General features: G+C 44.2%; 1 protein-coding gene and 2 pseudogenes across 1 annotated transcript; 1 reads left to right on the top strand and 2 right to left on the bottom strand.

Moving 5' to 3' along the window:
• Nucleotides 1-577: 577 nt before the first annotated feature.
• LOC134456160 (uncharacterized) lies at nt 578-3193 on the bottom strand (annotated as a pseudogene).
• A 9414-nt stretch (nt 3194-12607) lies between these two features.
• On the top strand, nt 12608-15157 carry LOC134457436 (uncharacterized). The gene is made up of 3 exons (XM_063209450.1): nt 12608-12648; nt 13962-14190; nt 14664-15157. Exons 1-3 carry the CDS (start codon nt 12608-12610, stop codon nt 15126-15128), a joined length of 735 nt encoding a protein of 244 aa, XP_063065520.1. The 3' UTR covers nt 15129-15157.
• Nucleotides 15158-19993: 4836 nt separating this feature from the next.
• Nucleotides 19994-23842, bottom strand: part of LOC134457435 (guanylate-binding protein 1-like) — a 74905-nt pseudogene continuing 71056 nt past the window's right edge.

The following is a 23842-nucleotide window of genomic DNA, read 5'->3' as shown; positions in this document are numbered from 1 at the left end:
AACTTATCATTCTTTGCCCCTCATTCTGCAGTCATGACATTATAATAGGTACTACGGCATTAGCTAATGTATACATTAGAGATATTCATAGTATGTTAATATATGCTTCCAAGTCTGTTGCTATATACTCACAAAAGATTTCTCGCTTAACTTATCATTCTTTGCCCCTCATTCTGCAGTCATGACATTATAATAGGTACTACGGCATTAGCTAATGTATACATTAGAGATATTCATAGTATGTTAATATATGCTTCCAAGTCTGTTACTATATACTCACAAAAGATTTCTCGCTTAACTTATCATTCTTTGCCCCTTATTCTGCAGTCATGGCATTATTATAATAGGTACTACACCATTCGCTAATATATACATTAGAGATATTCAGAATGTATATTCATCAATGACTAATATTTTAAACCAATACACCAGATTGTGTGCAATGAGCAAAAAGTTTAATGAACAAAAAAATGAAGAGAGAGAGAGAGAGAGAAATACACACACACACACACACACACAGAGTAAGTGCAAAAGTCCAAGCGGCATGGTCCAGAGCGCATGCGTACACACACACACACTAGACTCTGTACTGTCGTCGAATATCTCGCAGCAGTCTTCCGAGGGTGCCATTGCGATGCACGTTGCCGAGCCAGTGAGTCCACTCGATGAGGCAGAGGTGGTCCTTCAGGAGTGTCTCCGTTCTGTTTCCCCTCAGTCTCCAAATTGTGGACTTGTACTTCAGCCATGCCCTCTCAATGTGCTGGGTGTGGGCCCCGGTGTTTGGATCCACAAACCACTGTGAATGGTTCACCGCAAAGCGCAGCCAATGCACCCCTGTAGGCGCCCCACTGGTCACTGATGACGGTGGTTCCTGGACGCACATGTTTGACCAGGATGGGAATGAGATTCTCCCGTCGTCGTCTTCTCACCAGCCGCAACAAGGGGCGATTCCGCCGGCCACCTACTCCTAGGATGCCAAACACCCACTTTTTCCTTCGCCATGTAGCAGCCGCCCTTCCGCAGTGATACTGTAAATACACAAGAAAGTAAAGATTTAGCTGTAAATATTAACAGGGCTCCAAGTAAAGGGGAAGGGAACTATGTCAGATACAATTCACACAGCTTGGCCAGCGAGTTTGGCCAGCACCATGGGTACCGTAATCAGTTAAAGATGCTCCAACAACATGGTATACCTAAACTGGGGCTCTACAGCCCACCAGAAATGGGTTGGGGAGCGCAAGGGGGTGGGGGGTGGTTGGTGAAGAATACAGCTTAGAGGGTGCAGTGCCTAATTGCCATTGCGGGGCATTAGACATTAGCATTATTTTATGTTTCAATACCAACGGGGGCCTTGGCATTCCTAAGATTAGGTCAAGGGGAAATTGGGATGCTCATGAGGATAAGGGGAGGGTTTGTTTATATATATATAAAAGTTTGAGAACCATTCGTGTTTGTGTATGTGACACTTTTCCCCTCACCTTGCGTTTATGTCGGAAACAGCTCTCATCTATGACGGCAAACTCCTGTCCACCTCCCACTACTTGGCCCTGGCGTCTTCTGTAATTCTTCATGGCAGTCTTGCAAATTCCTCTGAGAATTTTGGCCATCTTGGAGAGTGTCCGGGAACTTCCGGCGAGCTGGTCCTCCACCATGTCGCTCTGCCGGAGACGCAGTCCCTGGGAGAAACTGACCAAATGCAGAATACAAGAAAAGCATGAAGCATACTGCCGATAACACAAGACTGTTGTCCAACATTCCCACGTGATCGTGTCTCCTTGAGAATGGAAGTTATGCACAATAAACTTACCGGTATATAAAGGTCATCCAGGACGCTAAGCTCACTTTTGACCTTTCAAAGAGCGAACCACGCCGCACCGTGCTGCTGGTCTTCCTCCCTTTGTGGCTTGCATGCCTGCACACCCTTCAAAATACAGCAAGAGCAGAACAGGTAAACAAAACGCACCGCACCAAAACAAAACAAAAAACAATCAAGAGCTGGCCTGAGCGCCATGACGGTTTTGACCGTTTTTGACCACCAGGTGGAGCTCTCGAACCCAATGCAGCAGAGCCGTATGCAGCTATGCAAAGCAGGAAAGTTTTTAAGAACTCGCTATGATTTGTTTACGGGATATATTTAATTACCGGTACATAACTATAGGCCTGCTTAGCTATATCGTATACCATGATGGCCTGAATAATACAATGTAATGTAAGATAAAGATTGTCCATATACATGTCCGTTGTTTGTTTGTTTATTTATTTAAATACCGTAAAACAATCCAAACCTTTTCGAAAATCGTTTGACATTTGCGAGAGTTACGGATATCTGATGAGTAATGTTTTCTAACTGTATGCAATAGGTTGAGCCCTGTGGTAAAGCCAGCAAAGCAGGGCTAGGCTTGATAAGAGTGAGTGAGTCGCTCTTGCTTAAATGTCCGCCATGTGTTAACGTTCGTCTTTCTTTGACGGCAACGCGGATGACTTGTGTCTTCAGATCTGTACTTTTACAGCCCTCTTGCGGCCTGTTTACTTATGCAATCGGGCTCGGGGGGGACGATGGATTGTTGTGCAGAAGAAAAGGGTCTGGCTCAATGCATGTACACTCCCGTTTGGCTTTGCGCCCATTTCTGGTCACACCAGTAATGCATTACGAATGCATATGTTGTGGGTGTGGATATGGTGTGCCTGCCTTAATGCAGTACGGTGGTTTTCCTGGGATAATTTGGGAAGCCACTACGGTGATTTTCCTGAGCTGGCTGACTTGAAACTCGGTACTGGTAGAGCCCAGTAGCTGCTAGCAGCTAGGCTACGAGACTAGGCCTGTGGGTGCACCAACCAGACTCCCAGTCCACAGCCTGTGCGGCGCTGTCTAACGTTCGAAAGAGTGACGACGACTTGGTCATATTCTTACGGTTCTACTCACCTATAACCTATACTATAACCCCATAGCTCTCCGATATGAAATGACACATGGTGTCCACGTAACAAACAGTTATCCCTTATATGAAGTTACTCACCATTTGAAACCATCGGATGTGCTGCTGCTGACCATTTTCATGTCGCGGTGGCAAAGTCGGCACTTCACCACTCTTGGCAGTAGCCTTTTCCTTTGCATCCATGCGATCAGTGTCTTTGTCGACTTTCCCAACGGCTCCCGAATCAGCAACAACATGAGTTCGGTGGCTAAAGACATTTTATTTTTATTTTTTTGCGGGGGGAGAAATTCGCTCAAAGATCCTCTTCTCTCTAGCATAGAAGATTAGCAAATGGCGTGTGCGTGGCATCTCCACCTTCTTCGGTCTGCCTGTCCGATTGGTCACTTCTTTTTGGAAACGGAAACACGTCATGGGCCCTTCAGACATTTATAGACGTTCTTTGATTACGATTGGTCCTCCAGTCAGGGGTGACAGATCAAATCTCCTTTTCAAAAGTATGGCCAGTCACTTGGAGACTGTTTGTTTCACCGAATTACTTTAAAGAAAAAGCAGCAACAAACCCACGGAATCAACACCCCAAAATAACTATAATTACTTTCAAAGAATTTCACCACACGTATATTCTCTATTATTACATCACTGTCAAATAATTCAACAAATTAGCCACTTAATAAATATCACCCCCCTGAGAATTTGAAGTTGACACAATTTGGTCAAAATGCAGGACCTTGCATTTAAAGCAATGCATTCGTTTGCTGTGTGAAGAACTTGGAAGTGTTACTCGCTGCCACCCGGACCATCAGTTTGACCCATCGGTTGTCTCCGAGGTGTAGAAATTCTCTGCTCCAACTAGGCCCATTTAAAAGTGTATGGCGTTTCACCCGCAGTCAGATGCCTCCGTTTCTGAAACTGAAGTACTATACTTCTTGCCAGCATTGTGGTAATGTCATTAATACAACCTTAATGCATGTGTTAGATCATCAAGCAGCTGGGAGGATTTAAGGGTGCAGCACACCATGAAAACGAGCCATGCCGCACAAGCCAAGGGGCAACGACATGTTAAAAAAAAAAAAAGCCAGTGCAGTACCTTATGACCTCGACTTTCCCATGCCCACGCAGCACCAAGATATGTGGATAAAGGATGGGACTCTATAGACACCTTTGGATCCAAAAGGTCAAATTCCCACTGGCAGCCAGGACAGTCATACTCATTTCAAGAGACAGTTGACTGTTTTGATTGTACAATATATGCCAGCCAGCAACCGTCTAAAGCTGGGCTTACACTGTGCGACTTTTGCCCCGATTTGGCACTCGCACGACTTTTTAAGAGTCGGGCCGATTTCTTGCTCAATCGCAGGTCAATCGTGAGTCTCGCATCGTGCAGTGTACATGGGGTAACGACAAGCGATTTCGCCTCACGATCGTGCAATCGCAGGGTCGCAAGAAAATCAAAACGGTTTGAAATTCTGGTCGTGGCTCGTGCGTAAATCGCAGAGTTAAAGCAGTGCTAAGACCCGATTTGACACTTCACATGCACAAATGAATAGGGCCGTGCGATTCGCTTTTGAGCGCAACCTCATCTCCACGTTCCCTCCTCTGCAGACAGAGGAAACATGCCTGTCGCGTCGTACGGTGGAAGCATTTCGCTCGCATCCGACTGTCGGCTCGTGTAGTGTGAGGACGTGAGTTGTGAACTTTTAAACAGTGCAATTCCATCGTGCAGTGTGAGCAGAAGCTTAAGACCCACGAGTGAAAATATCGCACAGTGTATGCCCGGCTTTAGACACGCGTGGGGAACCTCAAAGCCCGTTTGTGTGTCCCTTGAGGCCGTTTTATCACCCCCCCCCCCGATATCATTTTCATGTTATGCAGCTTCATATGACGACATAATTTGTAATGGAATCTAAGAACATACAGTTGCTTGCAATACAATCAAGTTATATTCAGGGGACCTAGAGAAGGTGGGATCTGTTTAAAAGCTGGCTGCCTTCAATACAGGCCTAAAGTGCAGGCGAGGACTTGTTACTTGCCTGTTTCTCAAGCGATGGTTGTTACGAGCTCACAAAGTTTAACAAATGTGCAAAAAGCACAAAGGGTCTGCGTGAGAGCCGGGCTAGACTTTTACGGCCCTCGGATGAATTTGAAGTGGCCCCTTGAATTAAAAAGGTCCCCCCCGCTCCTTGACTTGAGTTTACACATCCCCAACGATTAAGGTCTTTTTGTCATTACCTCATATGTTCGCACATGATATGATAACTCTACTGTAAAAAATTGGGTTTTTGAAAAAAATAAAATGTATTCAGCTGGACTTTTCAGTCAGGTACCAAATGATGACACAGTAGTACAATGCACTGTACATTCTGATGATTGCACTTGAAACTGCAGATGGTGTAAAATGAACAATTTATTACAGTACAATAACAATTTATTAACAGTAAAATCCAACCACCCAACACCCCCAAGACTTTAAAAAAACAAAACAAAACACATGGCCTTAAAGGGACACTCTGCAAAAAAGGTACTACAACTATGCTGATCACTGAAACTGGGCTGCTTATTGCCAAACTAATAATGATAATAAACTAATAATGAACAAATATCTTCCAGTATGGCCCAAGTAGTCATTTTTGCAGCTAATATTTGTATGAATTTTGGAAATAAACAACTAAAAATCTCAGTCCCTTTAACACCAAAACAAACCCCTTAAGACTAAACAAAAAAAAAAACCAAACAAACAAAAAAATCATGGCCTTAACAGCAACACAACAAACCAACACCCCCACCCACCCACCGCCTTATTTAAAATCTATCACTTCCATCACTTCTTCTTCTTCTCCTCCTTCTTCTTCTTCTTCTTCTGGTCCTTCTTCCTTTTATTTTTAGAAGGCTCAGATGAGTCGGAGGACGAGGAGGATGAGTCCGAGGGACTGGGCTGTGTAGGAGGTTGCGGTGGAGGAGGTTGCGGTGTAGCCGGCGGCGGCGGTTGTTGGCTCTGATTATTGGGGGGTTGGGCACTGGGAGCAGCCCTCAATCGTGAGGAAAGAGGAAATGAACAAAACCTCACAGCTGATACAAACATTCTTTCCAATCTCCTTGTCTCAATTACAGACCTATCCACAAAGTCAGAGAACGCACGCAAATCTGTAGTACAGGAGCTGGACCAAAAATAAGTCAACTGAAAGGAAAATGAAGGTTTGCAACACTGATGCCCCCAAAAATGTAATAGCGCAACGTTTCAGACTTTCAGTCCTTAGTCACAGCGCAACAGAGAACAGGTGTAGTGGGAGTGATATACAGTAAATACCTGGCGGGTAGGGGGGGGGGTCACATAAAAGGAAGGTGGAAGGTAGGCTATATACAGAGTTTGGCACCAGAGGGGACGTATCCCTTAACCTTATATACACTCAGCTACAGAAAGGTTGAACAATATTACAATTATTGACATCTGAAGTAATCACAAACATATCAGTTTATAAAGAGGTCTAAAGCAGATCACCAGTCTCATGGCCTCACCATAACAAGGTACAAGTACACATTATAATGTAGGCCTACATATGTATGTGCCACCTACACCTGTTCTCTGTTGCACAGTGATGAAGGACAGAGTCCAAAACGTTGCCCTATTACATTTTTGGCAGCTTCAAACAGTGTTGCAGACCATTATTTTCTTTACAATTATAGACCTAACAGCTTGTATAGTATGAATATCCTGTGCGGTCATTGACACAGCCACTCCTATGATTTAAATATTTGAATTCTATACAATCAGGAGCCAAATACCTTCGGTCAACCTGGCTCTTAAATAATCTCTCTCCTCAGTCAGGCTGGCAATCAAGTCCTCTTGGGATGCAACCTGTATCCTTAATTCTTCCGCCTTCACCCACTCTTTCTCCAGAGCCAGCTCTTCTGAAATGAACATTACAGAGAGAGTTACGGTGAAAGTCATCTGCAATTCTAATGTAGTACACTGTTGCCAGTCACATTAACTTCTCAGACACAAAGACAGAGTTCCAAAAAAAACATACTTCCACATTCCATATTAAATACTCAACAATGTAGTGTGTCAAAGTGAGACAGAAAATTACACAAGGACAAATGAACCATATAAACTGTACTCAAACATTAAAACAACAGAGTTGTGTCATCACAACAAATTCTTCGCACATGGTAACCGTGTGTTATACATACACTATGAGCACTAGACTGATGGCAACATGGCCATATAAATGGAGGGAAAATAAAACGAACAACAATGTAGCATCTAAATATGGGAGGTCAGGACTCGCATTTAGCAAAAATAGCCACAAAAGTCCAAAGGGGGGGCCATACACAAACATTTTGTCGGCGTGGGAAATCCTTGCAATGTAATGGTGGCAGCACTGCGTGGTTCAAACTTACACCACCTTACATATAGTATGGAATAATCAGGAAGTGACAGTGGACGTAATCAATTTACTCTTCATGTTACTCCGATAGGCCAGTAATGTTACCTTGTATTACAGGCCCTGATGTCTGGAGATGTATTAAGTGGAGTCATCTGTTAGGGCTGCACAATTAATAGAAAATAATTGAAAATCGTGATAATATGGAATAGCGGACGACAAGGTGTCCCGATATCAAGGGAAATAATGGACGAGGCGGAGCGTTCTAAACAGCCCGACGGCGCAGCCGAAGGGCTGTTCGCTTCGCCAAGTCCATTTTCCCTTGATATCGGGACACCTCGAAGGCCGCTATTCCGCTTATCACCCGGTTACCAGCATTTAAGTATGGAATAGCGGACGACGAGGTGTCCCGATATCAAGGGAAATAATGGACGAGGCGGAGCGTTCTAAACAGCCCGACGGCGCAGCCGAAGGGCTGTTCGCTTCGCCAAGTCCATTTCCCTTGATATCGGGACACCTCGAAGGTCGCTATTCCGCTTATCACCCGGTTACCAGCATTTAAGTATTAATTTATTAATTTATTAATAAGTTGATCTAAGGCTTCGTGAGAAAGTAGATTCACCACTGCGCTTGGTACGTTGCTATGGGCACCACTTCCTAATCTAGTGAGACGCGCCTCTATCGGAGGCATAGCCTAAGGACGCGCGCAGAATGTTGGGGTGACTTGACAACCAAATGCGATAGAATTGACGACTGGGTTTTTGACTTGACAACGAGATGCAATAGAATTAGTAACGGGGTCTTGACTAGACAACCAGATGCGATAGAACTAACAACGCGGTCTTGACTAGACAACCAGATGCGATAGAACTAGTAACGGCACTTCGCCAGAAAGTTAGAAAAGAAGCAACTTGGACGCCCGCACGCCCGCATGACATCATAGGTGTCCTGCTACCGGGGAATAAAGGACACCTGCTCAGCCAATCAGAAGACGTTCCCCCTGCTCACTGGGTGATAAGTATTAATTTATTAATATGTTGATCTAAGGCTTCGTGAGAAAGTAGATTCACCACTGCGCTTGGTACGTTGCCATGGGCACCACTTCCTAATCGAGTGAGACGCGCCTCTATCGGAGGCATGTAAGGACGCGGGCAGAATGTTGGTGACTTGACAACCAAATGCAATAGAATTGACGACTGGGTTTTTGACTTGACAACCAGATGCGATAGAATTAGTAACGGGGTCTTGACTAGACAACCAGATGCGATAGAACTAACAACGCGGTCTTGACTAGACAACCAGATGCGATAGAACTAGTAACGGCACTTCGCCAGAAAGTTAGAGAAGAAGCAACTTGGACGCCCGCACGCCCGCATGACATAATAGGTGTCCTGCTACCGGGGAATAAAGGACACCTGCTCAGCCAATCAGAAGACGTTGCGCCTGCTCACTGGGTGATAATATCGTGATATCGAAATCATCAATCGTGATTTAATGGTAGTAATAGTGATCTACCTTCAAGAGACTCCTTGAAGCCAGAACATTCTGACAGCCTGGTGTTTCTGGCCATTAATCTGTTTACCTAAGTTTCATACTATTGCCTTTTACATGATTATTACAATTCATTTTATTTTGATCATCCAGTATATAATTCATTCTTGGTTATATTTCATTTTGTTATAAATTTTTTTTTTTTTAAATCAGCAATTATCATGATGATTAATTTGTTAGAATCATGTGACGTCACTGTAGCTTTGCGCTGCCATTTTAGAGACATGGAAACTACACACAAAGAGACCATTTTAAACATGCCTGCAGTTCTTCTAGTGGCCGCTGTCGAAATACGGCTCTGAGCACAGCCAGAGATTTTGATAGGAAGGTGAGATGGGACAGCCATGTAATCTTACATAGAAATTAACTGTGAAGATTCGTAATGCAAATATGGCGTCTACTCGCACATCTCCCGCCTTTCTGGTAACAAGAGCCAATGTGCCTGCTGAGCTGCGGTGCCAGTGATCCAATCATCTGGCTGCATCGGCGCACGCGAAATGATGCGCATGCTCAGTTGTGAAAAGCCGTTGGTCTCGTGCCATTACGGAACTACTGCACCTGCGCTCTGTCAAAAAAAAAAGTGAGAAAAGTGGCTTAAAAAGCTTTGTTTTGACTCGTATAACACAACCAAGCAGTCTAGATTGACCAGTTTCACGGTGGTTTCAACCATATGGTTTTCACAACCGATGGGTTCTTCCCCGTCCTATACTCAGTTTCCCCATTCATTTTTCCCATTCACTCTCAGATCTGGTCTACTTATGGTGCATTCCCCAGAGGTAGGAGCTTCCTAGTAGGCAACAAGAAGGCAGCTACCTCCCACTTGAAAGCGTTCCAACCAGCAAGTCAAACAAACTACAAACATGGAGGGACAAAAACTACATATCCACTTCCCAAAGATGTCAGCAATGTGAACAACATCATGCATTATTTTCATTCAGCCGCATTTCATCTTTGAAATACACAATGTCAATATAACTACACCTTAGAAAAGTTAACAGGCTATTTTGCAACCGTTAACCTGTCCGAATCAACTTTACTTGTCCATAGAATGGTGATGTGCAACATAAACTATTTCTAACACTGTGCGCTGCCATTGCTGTGATGACATCACGATAGTCAATGGGGCGAAGTCGGTTTGCTTTGCTTTTGCCCCAGCTCGCGACTTGAACATTCCGCTTCAACAGGCGTTCCAATGCATTTTACCTAGTAGGAGGTCAGAAACATCCCATTTCCCATCCTCGGGGAATGCACCATTAATCGCGAAATAGCACTCCGAAGGCGTCACCAAGATGGCCGCCATATGTCCCGTCTCGATCTAAACCAGTGGTTCTCAAACTTTTTCCATCATTCCCCCCTTCAGAGGCTCTGAATGCTTCCTTTGCGGTCTCTGTTATTTGGCCATCTATGGGCAATTTGTTATTTTTAGAATGGCCATCTATGGGCACCTGCAAATCTGTTCTTAACATCACCTTTAACATTTGTTTTCAAAAATATGCAACTTGACAAGTCTTTATCACTATTCACTGGTGTTCCATAACATTTTTTAAACAAAATATGACATCTGTCGTGTTTTATGTAGCAACTGGTAAATTGAGTTTCACTTTCACTTTCCTTCACAAAATGGCAAGTAAAAAAATGACGGAAGCCATATTTCACCTTGAAACGTAAGCTGTAGACTTTACAAATGTTTAAGGTGATTTTAAGAACAGAGTTGCAGGTTGTGATAAGTTGCTAGTGAAATATCAAATACTTTGTAAATAACAACAAACAGAGTAATATAGCAATAATAACCTTCAAAGGCACTTACCCAGGTCAATGGCATCTAGGTCAGCAGGGGGTGAGAAAGCACTAGCTCCACCTAGAAACATCAACAGCATACAACTCACGTCACATTCCATTAAAATCTCACCATGTACTCCGCCAGATTACCCACACGAGCTTGTTGATGGCAACTTCATTTAGGTTATCCCTTATGTGAAAAGTCCCCAAAGTCTTTTGTTTTAAAAAGGTGCACAAAGAAGGAAATTGAAAAAAAGGTACTGCAACTATGCAGGGGGAAACTGTTGTCTGCAAATATTCAGGATAAGGGTAGGCTAATATTAGTGAATGGGAAGCATGCATTCTGTAAGTCATTAGCCCCATACGACTTGTGTTACTGTCGATCAACATTGACGAAGCACGTGAGCGAGAACTTGTTGTCACGATGTGGTTGTTATTAAATACAGCGCATTTGCAGTCGGCCACAAAAATGAACGAGACGATGAGCTCGCACCGGTTTGCTCTACTAACACACCACGTGTGAGGAGTGGGGGGACAGGCAATGAGGAGGAGCTGAAGTGGGGACCTGCGCAAACTTGTGTAGAGGTGTGAGACAAGAGCCATATACACACGTGAGTAAGTGGTTGACCAACCAGTTCATGGGGCGTGACCTCGGAGGCAGTCTGTCGACGAGCGTTGAAGGGGATAAGCAACTGCAGAGGTTGCAAGATCTGACTGCAACCGCATTCATCCCGCGATAGTGTTACACCATGTGACATGTCACCTCGTCAACGCAACGTCGACGAAATTTCGAAGTTTGACAGGAAATCTAACCGTCATGCAGCATTTTCATCCAGGATGCATTGCTGTCTGTATGTGCATGTCTGCGTTGATGTCATGTCGAATGTACTTACTTTCATGGTGTGCTGTAAATGCAACACGTTCCTCTGTCACCCACTCCCATACCAGATGGCATGTTTCTTTAGGTTGTAATCAGCATCACATCAGTGATGGTTTAAGAGAAAAGCCTACCTATATTTTTTGAAAAGTGATGCAGATGTTACCTGGGGGTTGCACGTGACATCCCCAATTGGCACTGTTTACGTCGTTAACATTTTAAAACTCACCGGTGCCTGCTCGACTCTAAATGTATTGTAATATGGATATCACTCAGGTTCTTCTTTGCTTCTTTTTAATTTTTTTGTGTTACATAGCAGCGGAGAACAGACAAACGTTTCGGCTGTTGCCTACTGAATTTTTTTTTAAAAAGAAGCAAAGAAGAACCTGAGTGCGATCCACCTCTTTACTTGCAAAGTTTATTCAACTGGAGACGCACCGAAGAGCGCGGTGTATCAACTACAATATTGTAATATGGATACAAATAGGTGAATACTTTTTTTCTCCTATCAAATAGGAAGAGTGATTATACTCATATTGTACGCACTTGGTTGGATGCCTTGTCTTTGTACACAGTATGTGTAGACCTATAATCAGCTCTAGCTTGTAAATGGTAGGGGATTGATTACAATTGTGCGTGGCTGTTAATTCTGTGTGATTCACATGGCGGTTTTTATTTATTTATTTATTTAAACTAAAACACACCGTCTACCAGCCAGGAAGATGTCAAACACAAATACATCCTCTTTTAAATTTCTCTGCTTCAAACAAGGTTGAACAGCCTATCTACAGCACCTTGAACACACACACACACCTTGGCCAATCACAATCTGAAGTACCCATGACGTATCTGATAAAGCGTCCAATCCCTATGATTGTAGGAGCACGGTACATTGACCTGACCACATCTGCAGCAGCAAGAGAAGACGACACAGACAGTGTTGGCAGCATGTGGCTCTCAACAGAGTTAATGCTTTGCTTATTTGTGAGCCCATGAGAAAGACGTCAAAGACACTCATAGCCTGGCCCCAAAAGAAGAGGCTACTGGCCAGATGTGTAAAATGTCGTGTTTGCCATCGCACCATGAGAATGGTGAAAACGGGGAAAAGCGATGGCTTCCGCTGGTGAGTAATTATTTCCTCTCGACTAGAACTATGTGTTTTGTGGACGCTACATGTCATTTCTCTGTGGCCTTGTAAGAAGAACCACTCTTTGGAAGTAGTTTGGCGGTGGTGCAAAGCCATTGCAGTTTGATGACCTGGCTTGTGTATGTTGGAAACCAGCAACTTCGTGACTTTCAGTCCCTTCAACGAAAAGGGCATAATAACTATTTCTGATAAACTAGGGCTGGCGTTCCAAAGTTTCAACCTTTTTATGTTGAAAGTAAAAACTTGAACGTGAAACTTCAGACGTTTTTATATGTTTCAGAAGTAGTACACGTGCTAGCTGTGTACACACACGTTAAGCTGGGCTTACACTGTGCGACTTTTGCCCTGATTTTGCCCAGTTTTGGCACTCGCACGACTTTTTGAGAGTCGGGACGATTTGTTGCTCAATCGCAGGTCAATCGTGAGTCTCGCATCGTGCAGTGTACATGGGGTAACGACAAGCGATTTCGCCTCACGATCGTGCAATCGCAGGGTCGCAAGGAAATCAAAACGGTTTGAAATTTTGGTCGCAGGTCGTGCGTAAATCGCACAGTTAAAGCAGTGCTACGACCCGATTTGACACTTCACATGCACAAATTAATAGGGCTGTGCGATTCGCTGTTGAGCGCGACCTAAGGTGCGCATGTTCCCTCCTCTGCAGACTGGGGAAACATGCCTGTCGCGTCGTACGGTGGAAGCATTTCGCTCGTATCAGACTGTCGGCTCGTGTAGTGTGAGGACGTGAGTCGTGAGTTGTGAACTTTTAAACAGTGAAATTCCATCGTGCAGTGTGAGCAGAAGCTTAAGACCCACGAGTGAAAATATCGCACCGTGTATACCCGGCTTTAGTTGCGCAGTTAGCCCCACTCTACGCGCAGCAAAGTCGTAGAACTAGAACCAAGGAGTTAAACAAAAAAACGAAGGAGTTTCAACAACCTTCTGGAGCCGTACAAGAAGCGTTTGAAGTGGCGGTTTGGTGACCTACCATGACCGCCATTGAAATTATAGGCCAGAGCCGTTTATAAATCTCGGCTCTGGCAATTGCCCCGTATGTGCGCCCCTATAGTGGCCTTTTTGGTTAGTAGCGCACGGATCTCCATTGCTTTGTGAAAGTATCCAACGCTGCATCGCAGAGCCGTTTAGAACTACAGTAGGCTATTAAGATTTTTCTTTATAAACGGCTCTGCTGCATCGAAACCTATAGTGACCCCTAGTGAAGGGTGCAGTGACGAGGGGGCGTTGGACAAAAGTTCAGTGTTATCGTTTGACTTTATTTTAATTTTTTTAAGTAATTTTCCTCCTTTGGTCAGTTTTTCGCAAGGTTTGCGCCTCAGACAGAGTGATATGGTGGAGGATGGCATTGCAAGGAGCTCACCGACTCTGTCGAAGATGGCTCAAACTATCCGGGTGGTTTGCAAGCGTGCCATGAAGGACTACACACGGCGCCATGGCCAGGTGGTTGGAGACGGAGGAGAATTTGCGGTCATCGACGAAAGTTGTTTCCGTCATAAACGCAAGGTGAGAATGAACAGTGTGGCAAAATAAAATGTTGAACTTGGACCTCATTAGGATGTGATTACTGCACACATGGTGTTGCTTAGTTCAAATTAACTTGCAGTGTCTGGAGTTATTTCCTTCCAGTGTTGCTTAAGTTTTCAATTAAATATTGTATTGACAGTGGTAAAGATTGAATGTTCTGTATGGACCTCACCAGCAAATCCCAAAGATTCTCAATCCATGTGCTAAAATGTGTCAATCTAAGTGTCTGATGATTTGAGTCTGATGAATCTCAGCATTGCCGATTGCAGATTCTGGTGAAAACTTGCCTTACATCATGGATTAGACATTGCAAAAGTCTATTGAGATGATGCAAAATGTATCAATTTTGTGCAGTAGAAGGGAGCAACGATATGCCCAGCTACAGAGCCTGGACTTCCGCTTTATTTGGATCTATGTTCATATTTACAGCTGTCTTTTTTGCATTTTTACAGTATCACAGAGGAAGGGCAGCTGCTACATGGCGACGGAGGAGGTGGGTCTTTGGGATCTTGGGCGTAAGGAACCAGCAGAGACGTCCCATCCTGCGCCTTGTGAGGAGAAGAGGGCGAGGGAATCTGATCCCCATCGTGGTGAAGCACGTCCGTCCGGGAGCCACTGTGATCAGCGATGAATGGGGGGCGTACAGAGGAGCGTTAGCTGGCCTGGGATACACACATTTCACCGTGAACCACTCACGATGGTTTGTGGATCCACAGACTGGGGCCCATACGCAACATGTGGAGAGGGCATGGCTGCAGTTTAAGTCCACCGCTTGGAGGCTCAGGGGTAACCAGACGGAGGCAATCCTGAAGGAGCATCTCTCCCTAATAGAATGGACATACTGGCTGGGAAATGGGCATCGTAATGGTCCCCTAGGAAGACTACTGAAAGACATTCGGCGCCACTATAGGGTGTAGTGTGTTCTCTCTTTCTTTCTTTCTCTCTCTCTCTCTCTCTCTCTCTCTCTCTCTCTCTCTCTCTCATTCGCTCTCTCTCTCATACAAGTGTGTTATGTGTTCGTAATTCTTTTTTTTTATTAACTTTGTTGGACTTGTACATACAGTATTGGTGTTCATTGTATTCAAAGTATTTAAAAAATACAGGAGTTTGTAACATGTAATTGTTATGAGTTGTGTGTCATAGTGCCGTGACTTCGCTTGGTTTAGATGGGTCTGTTGTGTACGAATGGTATTTTAACACAATTGCTAATAGTATGGTAATCATTATGATGTCATGACGTTAGAATAGGGTTACATGACTCGTAAGAAAAACCTTAATTAATCATTGGTTGACATATAAGCCCCATCAGGACATCGCTTCTTCAGACATTTGCTAATAGTTCTGTAACCATTATGATATCATGTCTTGTAAGAAAACCCTTAATTAATCATTGGTCGGTATATAAGTATATATAGGCTCAATCAGATCATCGCTTCTTAACACATTTGCTGATAGTACAAAAAACATTATGATGTCATGACGTTAGAATAGGGTTACATGAGTTGTAAGAAAAGCATTTATTAATCATTGGTTGGCATATAAACTCCATCAGAACATTGCTTCTTCACACATTTGCTGATGGTTAAGTAATCATTATGATTTGATGACTTGTAGGAAAACCCCTAATTAATCATTGGTTGTATATAAGCACATTCAGAACATCACTAGTTTACACATTTGCTAATGGTACAATAATCATTATAATGTCATGACGTTAGAATAGGGTTACATGAGTTGTAAGAAGTAATCATTATGATTTGATGACATTTAGGAAAACCCCTAATTAATCATTGGTTGTATATAAGCACATTCAGAACATCACTAGTTTACACATTTACTAATGGTACAATAATCATTATAATGGCATGACGTTAGAATAGGGTTACATGAGTTGTAAGAAAAACCTTTATTAATCATTGGTTGGCATATAAACTCGATCAGAACATTGCTTCTTCACACATTTGCTGATGGTTAAGTAATCATTATAAATTGGAAGAAAACCGCCAATTATCGGTTGGCATATAGGCCTATAACACTCCACCACACATTTGGTCATGGTTCAGTAGCCTAATCAGTAGCAGTTACATCACTGGTGAAATATGGTTTACTTTTACCCAATTTACAAGATATACAAAAAGTTGGCACTCACAAGGTAAGCTACCCCAGCTGGCGTTGTTTCTCTGACATTCTCGGTTCGCTGAAGTGCTGTAGCCTACCGGGTCTGGCGCAACCATGTGCTCATACAAGGTCTCCAGCGATGGCTAAGTATTTGCATCACATCCCTCACGAAAGCCACTACATCCAACGGTAAAGGCACGCAGTTTCTCTCCAAGCACAATCACCTTGCTCTTGGACGTCCTCTCACTCGCTCGTTTCAGGTAGGCCCATATGACTACCATGGACTGATATGGTAGGCTACGTCTTTTATCTGCAGTGGGAGTAGGCCTAGGCCTGGTAGCCTACTAAAATCGCGCTATTACTTTATCACACCATGAAACAGAATTACTTAGCCTAAGGTTAACTAATGTCTGATTCACATATGATCGGAAAGATATCGTAGGATCTTTTCCCGCATGTCTGATTCACATATGATCGGAAAGATATCGTAGGATCTTTTTCCGCACATGATTTATTAACATTTGGAACTCACGCCCTTAATTAACCTTTGGCGTACCACATTACTTCATAGTGAATCATCAATACTTAAATCTTGAGTCACACATACTTCTGTATCGACTACTAATTACTGCATACATTCATCATATGTTAATTCGCTATTAATCAGTCATTACTTCAAACGTTATTCAGTCATTATTCATGTAACCTTATTGTAAAGTGTTACCCATTCTTTTTTGTTTTGAGTGAGCAACAAATTCAAGCAGTTATGCAAGTTGTATACAGGTTACAACTCATTGTATTAGTCACATTTCTTGAATGCTGTCCTATGAAAATATAATATATTATATACTTACAGGAGGCTTTGGTGATGGCAACAGGAAGGCCGGCAGGACAGATGTTGGAGGATCTCTTAACGTCTCTCTCACAGACACACAGACAGGGGCAGGGCAGGTATTGGAGGATCTCTGAACGTATGTCTCTCTCACTACACACAGACACGGGCAGGGCAGATGATGGAGGCTTTGGGGAGGACCGCAAGCAAGTAGCAGAAGGCAGAACAGGTGGCACCAGGCAGGGTAGGCGTTGGAGGCTCGGTGAATGCATGTCTCTCTCACAGACACACAGACACGGGCAGGGCAGATGTTGGAGGCTTTGGGGACGGATGGCAAGCAAGTAGCAGCAGGCAGGACAGGTGGCAGCAGGCAGGGCAGGCGTTGGAGGCTCGGTGAATGCATGTCTCTCTCACAGACACACAGACATGGGCAGGGCAGGCGTTGGAGGCTTGGTGAATGCATGTCTCTCTCACAGACACACAGACACGGGCAGGGCAGATGTTGGAGGCTCGGTGAATGCATGTCTCTCTCACAGACACACAGACACGGGCAGGGCAGATGTTGGAGGCTCGGTGAATGCATGTCTCTCTCACAGACATGGGCAGGGCAGATGTTGGAGGCTCGGTGAATGCATGTCTCTCTCACAGACACACAGACATGGGCAGGGCAGATGTTGGAGGCTCGGTGAATGCATGTCTCTCTCACAGACACACACACACACCAGGCATATGTCTCTCTCACAGACACACACCGGGCATATGTCTCTCTCACAGACACACACACACACAGGCTGGGCAGATGTTAGAGGCTTTGGGGAGACAGCATGGCTTCTCGAGCAGATGGACAGAACAGGTGGCAGCAGGCAGGACAGGTGGCAGCAGGCAGGGCAGATGCTCGGTGAACGCATGTCTCTCTCACAGACCGGTGTCTTGCGGAACAACACCTCCATTTCCTCAATGAAGTGGTGCACCACTTCACTAGGACGACACAGAGCTCCTGGTTTGAAGTCCTTCAGATCCACCAAAGATGAAACTGCTGTGGAACTGCCTGCCGTGGAGCTGCCTGCTGTGGAACTGCCTTGCACTACAGCAGCCTTGCATACGTCACACAACTTTGAACATTTCACAATATCCTGCCATGTGGAACAGAATGCATCGGTCTGTTGTAGTGAGTGCAGGTGTGGTGCTAAGCTGCTGTACTTGAACAGTATTTGCAGTGCACTGTGCCTTGCTACCAAGGAAATCTGCCATAAAAAAGCTGTCATCCTCCTGGTAGCTTCCGGACCTGATAGCAGTCAGGAATTGGCCTACTGATATCAGCCGGAGGGCATGATGGAACTCAGAAGGTGATGGCACAGGGTTCTTTGCCCTTACACAGCTGAATGTGTTCTCCAGACAGTCTTGTGTAAACCTGGAGGTCAGAAGAAACTGGTGCCCCATAGACAGCATCTGCTCTTGGACGGCCAGGATGGTTTTAGTTGCCATGGTCACACCTGACTGGAATGGCTTCCAGTTTCCTTTTTCTCCAACCTTCATGTTCCGGAAGAGGTAGATCATGCCCTCCAGAAAGGAAATGGCCTTCTGGTACTCCTCCATTCTGTGCCTACTTAGGGCTGTGATGGGGTGGCGGGACGACATCAGGTCGAACCAATGGTCCATCTGCTCGAGAAGCCATGCTGTCGTCAAGTAGGATGCAGGCCGCTGATGTTGCTGAACCAGGAACTTCAGCCCTGCACTGCTTGACTTGCTGAAGACATGAAGGGCTGGTCCTACCTTCATCTTTGCAAAATGTGATGGGGAAATACATGTATTTGTTAAATGTGGTGGAATCTTCAGAGGCATGCCCTCCTGCATTGTGATGAGGTCCTTCAGCGGGGCCACAGACACCTCCCTGGATGGCAATTGTTCCCCCTTCACAACGTCATCTGGAAGGAGAAACGTTTGACCTTGTTCAAGCGCACTTTTCACATTCTTAATCAAGTGCGGCACATCGGGCATGAAATGCAGCTGTCTTGCTGGTGTAGCAGGATGTGCCACAGATGTGTTTGTGTGGTCCACGCCAAATGCCTTCCACATTGCCCGATTGCTGCTGCCTATGTCAGTGGTGACACAAACGACATGATGGCTGATATCTGCTGCCCTCTGTACAATTGCTGTTATTATGGCCTTGTACACAGCCCCGTTTGTAGAATTGCCAGTGAAGTGGTATGCCACTACCTGCTTCCACCTTGTCGTTGCTCCTGCCAACATGAACACACAAGCGTGAGTGGCTTGTCCTGTGTGGCCTGGCAAGGTAACATTGCCAAAAAGACTGCCCGTGGTGATGTTCAGCTCGATAGCAGGGGTGATGGCCATCTCGTCCGCAGTCAGGACACACTCCCTCTCTAGCTCCCCGAGTGCCAATGTCATTTTCAGGTGGTCAAAAACTTCTCCCAAAATGCCTGGCCGAAACTTCATGTGCTGCATTCTTGTCTGCAATGTCCTCAGTCCTGGCAAAGGCACTTGCATGTCTTGGAGGGTTTTGTAACCCGTTGGGCCACAAGCCAGACGAAGTTTCATTGCCTTCTTGACTGTGTCATTGCTCCATTTCATGCCCCTTGTAGACAGTTTGCCCATTGCCTTCACCTGGTCCTGTCCAAACACCTCCTCCCTCAGCTTCAGGCTTGTTCTCTCTGCTGCCCTCCTCAACGCAGCATTTTGTTTGCGCAATTTCCTAATTGTTGCCCTGGCTCGTGTAATGGTTTTCTGCTGTCGTTTTATCTTTTTATTCAGGTTGTCCAATTCAGTTGTAGTTGTTGTTGTTTCCTCTCTTTCTTTGTTGCGGTCATCAGTTCAGTCAAGGTCCTCCCTGTCGTAGTCTTCAATTCCGTCAAGGTCCTCCCTGTCGTAGTCTTCCATTCCATCAAGGTCCTCCCTGTTGTAGTCATCAGTTCCGTCAAGGTCCTCCCTGTTGCGGTCATCAGTTTCCTGAGTTTCCTCAAGTTCCTCCTCACTTTGCCTTCTGCTCTCCTCAGCAGCAATGTCCTCAGTAAGTGCTAATGGAAATATAAATTTGGTTCTTAGAACACCTGGAACTAGTTTTATTGAGATGTTACAGTGCACTGACTACTGCAGAAATATTGCTATACAATATACTGTTTCAGTTAAGTGTGATCATCATCATTAGTCTTTTTTCATCATTATTACTGTTATTGCTGGGTCATGTCACATGAAATCAGACACTTTGGGATCCCACCCACAACAGATTTCCATTTCATTTAGTGTGACTTTGTCATGGAACGTTAGAACCCTGAACATACCGTTGCATGAATCTGTGACCAATATTAAGGAAGAATCAGACTAATGAAGTCTTCAATAACATGGTTGGTCACTACACATTCACCCTTGATCATGTCAGTCAATTTCAGTCACACAAATATGTTTTTGGTAAGGCCCTTACTGGCTCTACAAATAGCAGAAGTAGCACGGAATACCGCAGTCATCTTAGTATGAATTATGGAAAGGTGAAATGTTAAAAGCTGAAATAGCACAGAGTATTTCTGGTATAATTTCTATGTTTGCCATATTTGTAGGCTATGAGATCATTTCATTCTTCAGAAAGTGTGGTCTTTGGGGCTTCAGTTTTTGCAGAGATGATAATGTGATAATAACATTGTAATGATAGTAAAGGAAGGATGAATCACCACACACTGGTATTATTTGCTTGGATTACTTTTACTGCGCTTCACCAGTACCTGGACAGTGGTTGTGCACAGGGACACCACTTTGAGTCCAAAGTTGTAATGATGTTGTAATACAGTAGGGTTACAGAGAAGTACCTCACCTGACACTCGCCCCAAAATGCTCATAGTCATACTAATGCTAATTTGGGCATAAAGTGTCTATTTGAGTGTCAGGTGGGGTAATGTCTTGTAATACTGCTCTATTCATACTTCACTGCAATTAATTTCACCTTATATGATTTCGGAACCAAGCAGTACATTTTTCCAGTGTTTTTCATGACACTGCAGGCTAGGCTTAGACAAGTTATTGGCCATTTGAAAATGTAGGGATTCTGTTATATTCAGTGTTGCATATTTGAATGTTATAATTGCAATTCGGTTTAGTATTGCATTCCATGCTGTTTGTGTATTTGTTAGAACCAGGAAAGAACTTTCAAACATCATAATCATCTCTGTGCCTGACATTGACTGTCATAATAAAGATGAAGTGTTCTTCCCTGTTAGTTAAGACTTTCTTAGTCTTCTTCCTTCATGTTGGTGCCAGATCCATGCAACTGCAGTTCTAGGATTGCTCTAGCTTACCACCTACCTTCTATCTAAGCACACAGAATTCAATTAATGTCTGACTGTCAGGCCCGAAAGTGTCTGGTTTCACGTGAAATGCTGCCATAATTGTATTTTACATTTTAACGAATTTGACATTACCGACACAGTTGCTAGTTCACATATTTGTGGTGATTACCCCGCAGTAAAGTTCGTTAGTCCTTATTTTTGGATTTTCGGATGGTGTATGTTAAGTCTATGGAAAGGCAGCCGCTTTAGGAACTACCTCGATCTCGTCGAGGGGCGGGACAGTTTATATATCCTGGTCTTCCAATCACGTAACTCTCCCCTCTGTATGGCTCTGCTTACCACCTCCTCTCGGCTGCTTACCACCTCCTCTCGGCTCCCTACCACCTCCTCTCGGCCATCCTCCTCCTCCTCTCGGCTGTCCACCTCCTCCTCTCGACTGTCCACCACCACCTCCTCTGGGCCATCCTCCTCCTCTGGGCCGTCCACCTCCTCCTCTCGGCTGTCCTCCACCACCTCCTCTGGGCTGTCCACCTCCTCCTCCTCTGGGCAACCAGTTATTTTCCCTTTTTTATGGTCCAGCCAAGAAATCTACTGCAACAGCCTTCCGATCAGAGTTCGGATGACTCAGCACCCAGTAAAAAGTGGAAAAAAATAGTGCACTTTGTGTTTCATTTTTGAAACAACTTGCGATCATTCCAACTTCACTGAAAAGTACTTTGGATATGCAAATGTAGCACTTTGTTCAGCACCCAGTAAAAAGAGGAAAAAATGGAGCACTTTATGTGTCATTTTTGAAACAGGTTGTGATCATTCCAACCTTCCTGAAGCACTTTGTTGAATTCTATCTGATTTAAGTTATCATTTTATGTAGTATTTAATGTTTTTGATGCATACCTGCCGACCATTACGCATTTTGTGTAGCAGATACGGATTTTGACATCAAACTACGGCGCTGTCACTTCAAAATACGGGAAAAAAACGAAAGCAAAGTGTGTTCATAGGCCCTTATAAATTGCTCTGTAGACTTGCAACCAGACAGAGCCGTAGATATGGCTCTGCTTGCAATTGTCTCGCGCTGGCCTTTCCATTGGCCAGCAACGTGTGGGGGGGAATATTGACCAATCAGAGCGCTAGTTTGGTCTTCATTTGTTGTGCTGCGCACCTCTCGAGGCAAGGCATCAGCTGCCGATAATAGAAAGCTTGCTTCGAAATCACACAAGCAGATCGGGTAATATATTCCTATAATCTCTGACACGAGTGTCCTCCTCCTGTCATCATGTATTATCCATCTTGGTACTGTCGCTGTAGTTTTACAAGTGAGCACCGTCAAAATCACCGTTTCAAAGGTAAATGGGCTTTGAGAAAGGTAGCCTGTATGGGAATAGTGAATTGCGTCCAGTTCCTAATCCGTAAACTTATGAAAATAAATAAAGGCCGAGGTCTGTCGTAATGGTTCACCCAATGTTTCGCCGTATTTGACGGCAATATGTTGTTGTTTGTTCTGATATTGGACCGAAACGAGATTACTGAGAAAATGTGTCTATGACTGCGCTATAAATTAGCAGATTAGCAGCAAACTTAATTCGGTTTCCCTTTGCGTCGGATCATTTTAACTCAGGAAAATAAAGCGATAGTTCTAACGGTTGTGCTCGGAGTACATCCGTAACCTACCATGACACCGTATAGGAATACTGTTGCCCCTGCGTCGTGGCCCGTTCTGTGAACAGGTGTAACAGGTCGTGCGCCATACCAAATATGCATCACTCCACGACTACTATCCGTAATCACGTATGGCAATCTATTAATAAAATCAATTCTCCTATCATCATATATGTGCCGAACAGTGAACAATACCCAACTCATGGCGGCAGATGAGTGTAGATACAGTAGGCCTACTATTATGCAGAGAAGTAAAAAAAAAAGAAGCGTGCATGCCCCTCAAAAGTTACCGTGGAAGTTCCAAGAGCAATGGCCATTAGTCCCCGTCCCTCAGTAGAGCCACTACATGACGCATTTTGTTCTGAATGAAGGCAAGTGTGATTTTGATGTTAGCCCCCAAGGTAATAATATTAACCTGATATTATCCTAGCTTAGATAACACTTGTCTTAATCTTTTTCTCTACTGCTGATGCTTCTTCACAGCAGGTGACATCACCATTTATTAATATTGGGGGAGATGATGAAAGAATCATTACAATTCAACTTTTTGTTAATAAAAATCACTGAAATGCCTCGGTATTATATAATCAAATGATACATTTTCCTACATGTACCTTCTACAGCCAAAAAAATAATCAGCAAATGCTTAAATTTCATACTCAATTCCAGCTCCTTAACACCCCCCAAGTGACCAAATGCTCTGTTTGGCTGGTACATAGGATATCTT

This window comes from Engraulis encrasicolus, chromosome 10 (genome assembly GCF_034702125.1).
Source record: "Engraulis encrasicolus isolate BLACKSEA-1 chromosome 10, IST_EnEncr_1.0, whole genome shotgun sequence".
NCBI classification, from domain to species: domain Eukaryota; kingdom Metazoa; phylum Chordata; class Actinopteri; order Clupeiformes; family Engraulidae; genus Engraulis; species Engraulis encrasicolus.
This window is presented reverse-complemented; position numbering and strand designations above follow the sequence as displayed.

What these genes read in the sequence shown, in the direction of transcription:
- LOC134457436 (XM_063209450.1), top strand. Translation starts at nt 12,608, where the DNA reads ATGAGAATGGTGAAAACGGGGAAAAGCGATGGCTTCCGCTG. An exon ending in AAAAGCGATGGCTTCCGCTG is followed by an intron (nt 12,649 to 13,961) that starts GTGAGTAATTAT and finishes AATTTTTTTAAG; the next exon opens with TAATTTTCCTCCTTTGGTCA. An exon ending in GTTTCCGTCATAAACGCAAG is followed by an intron (nt 14,191 to 14,663) that starts GTGAGAATGAAC and finishes GCATTTTTACAG; the next exon opens with TATCACAGAGGAAGGGCAGC.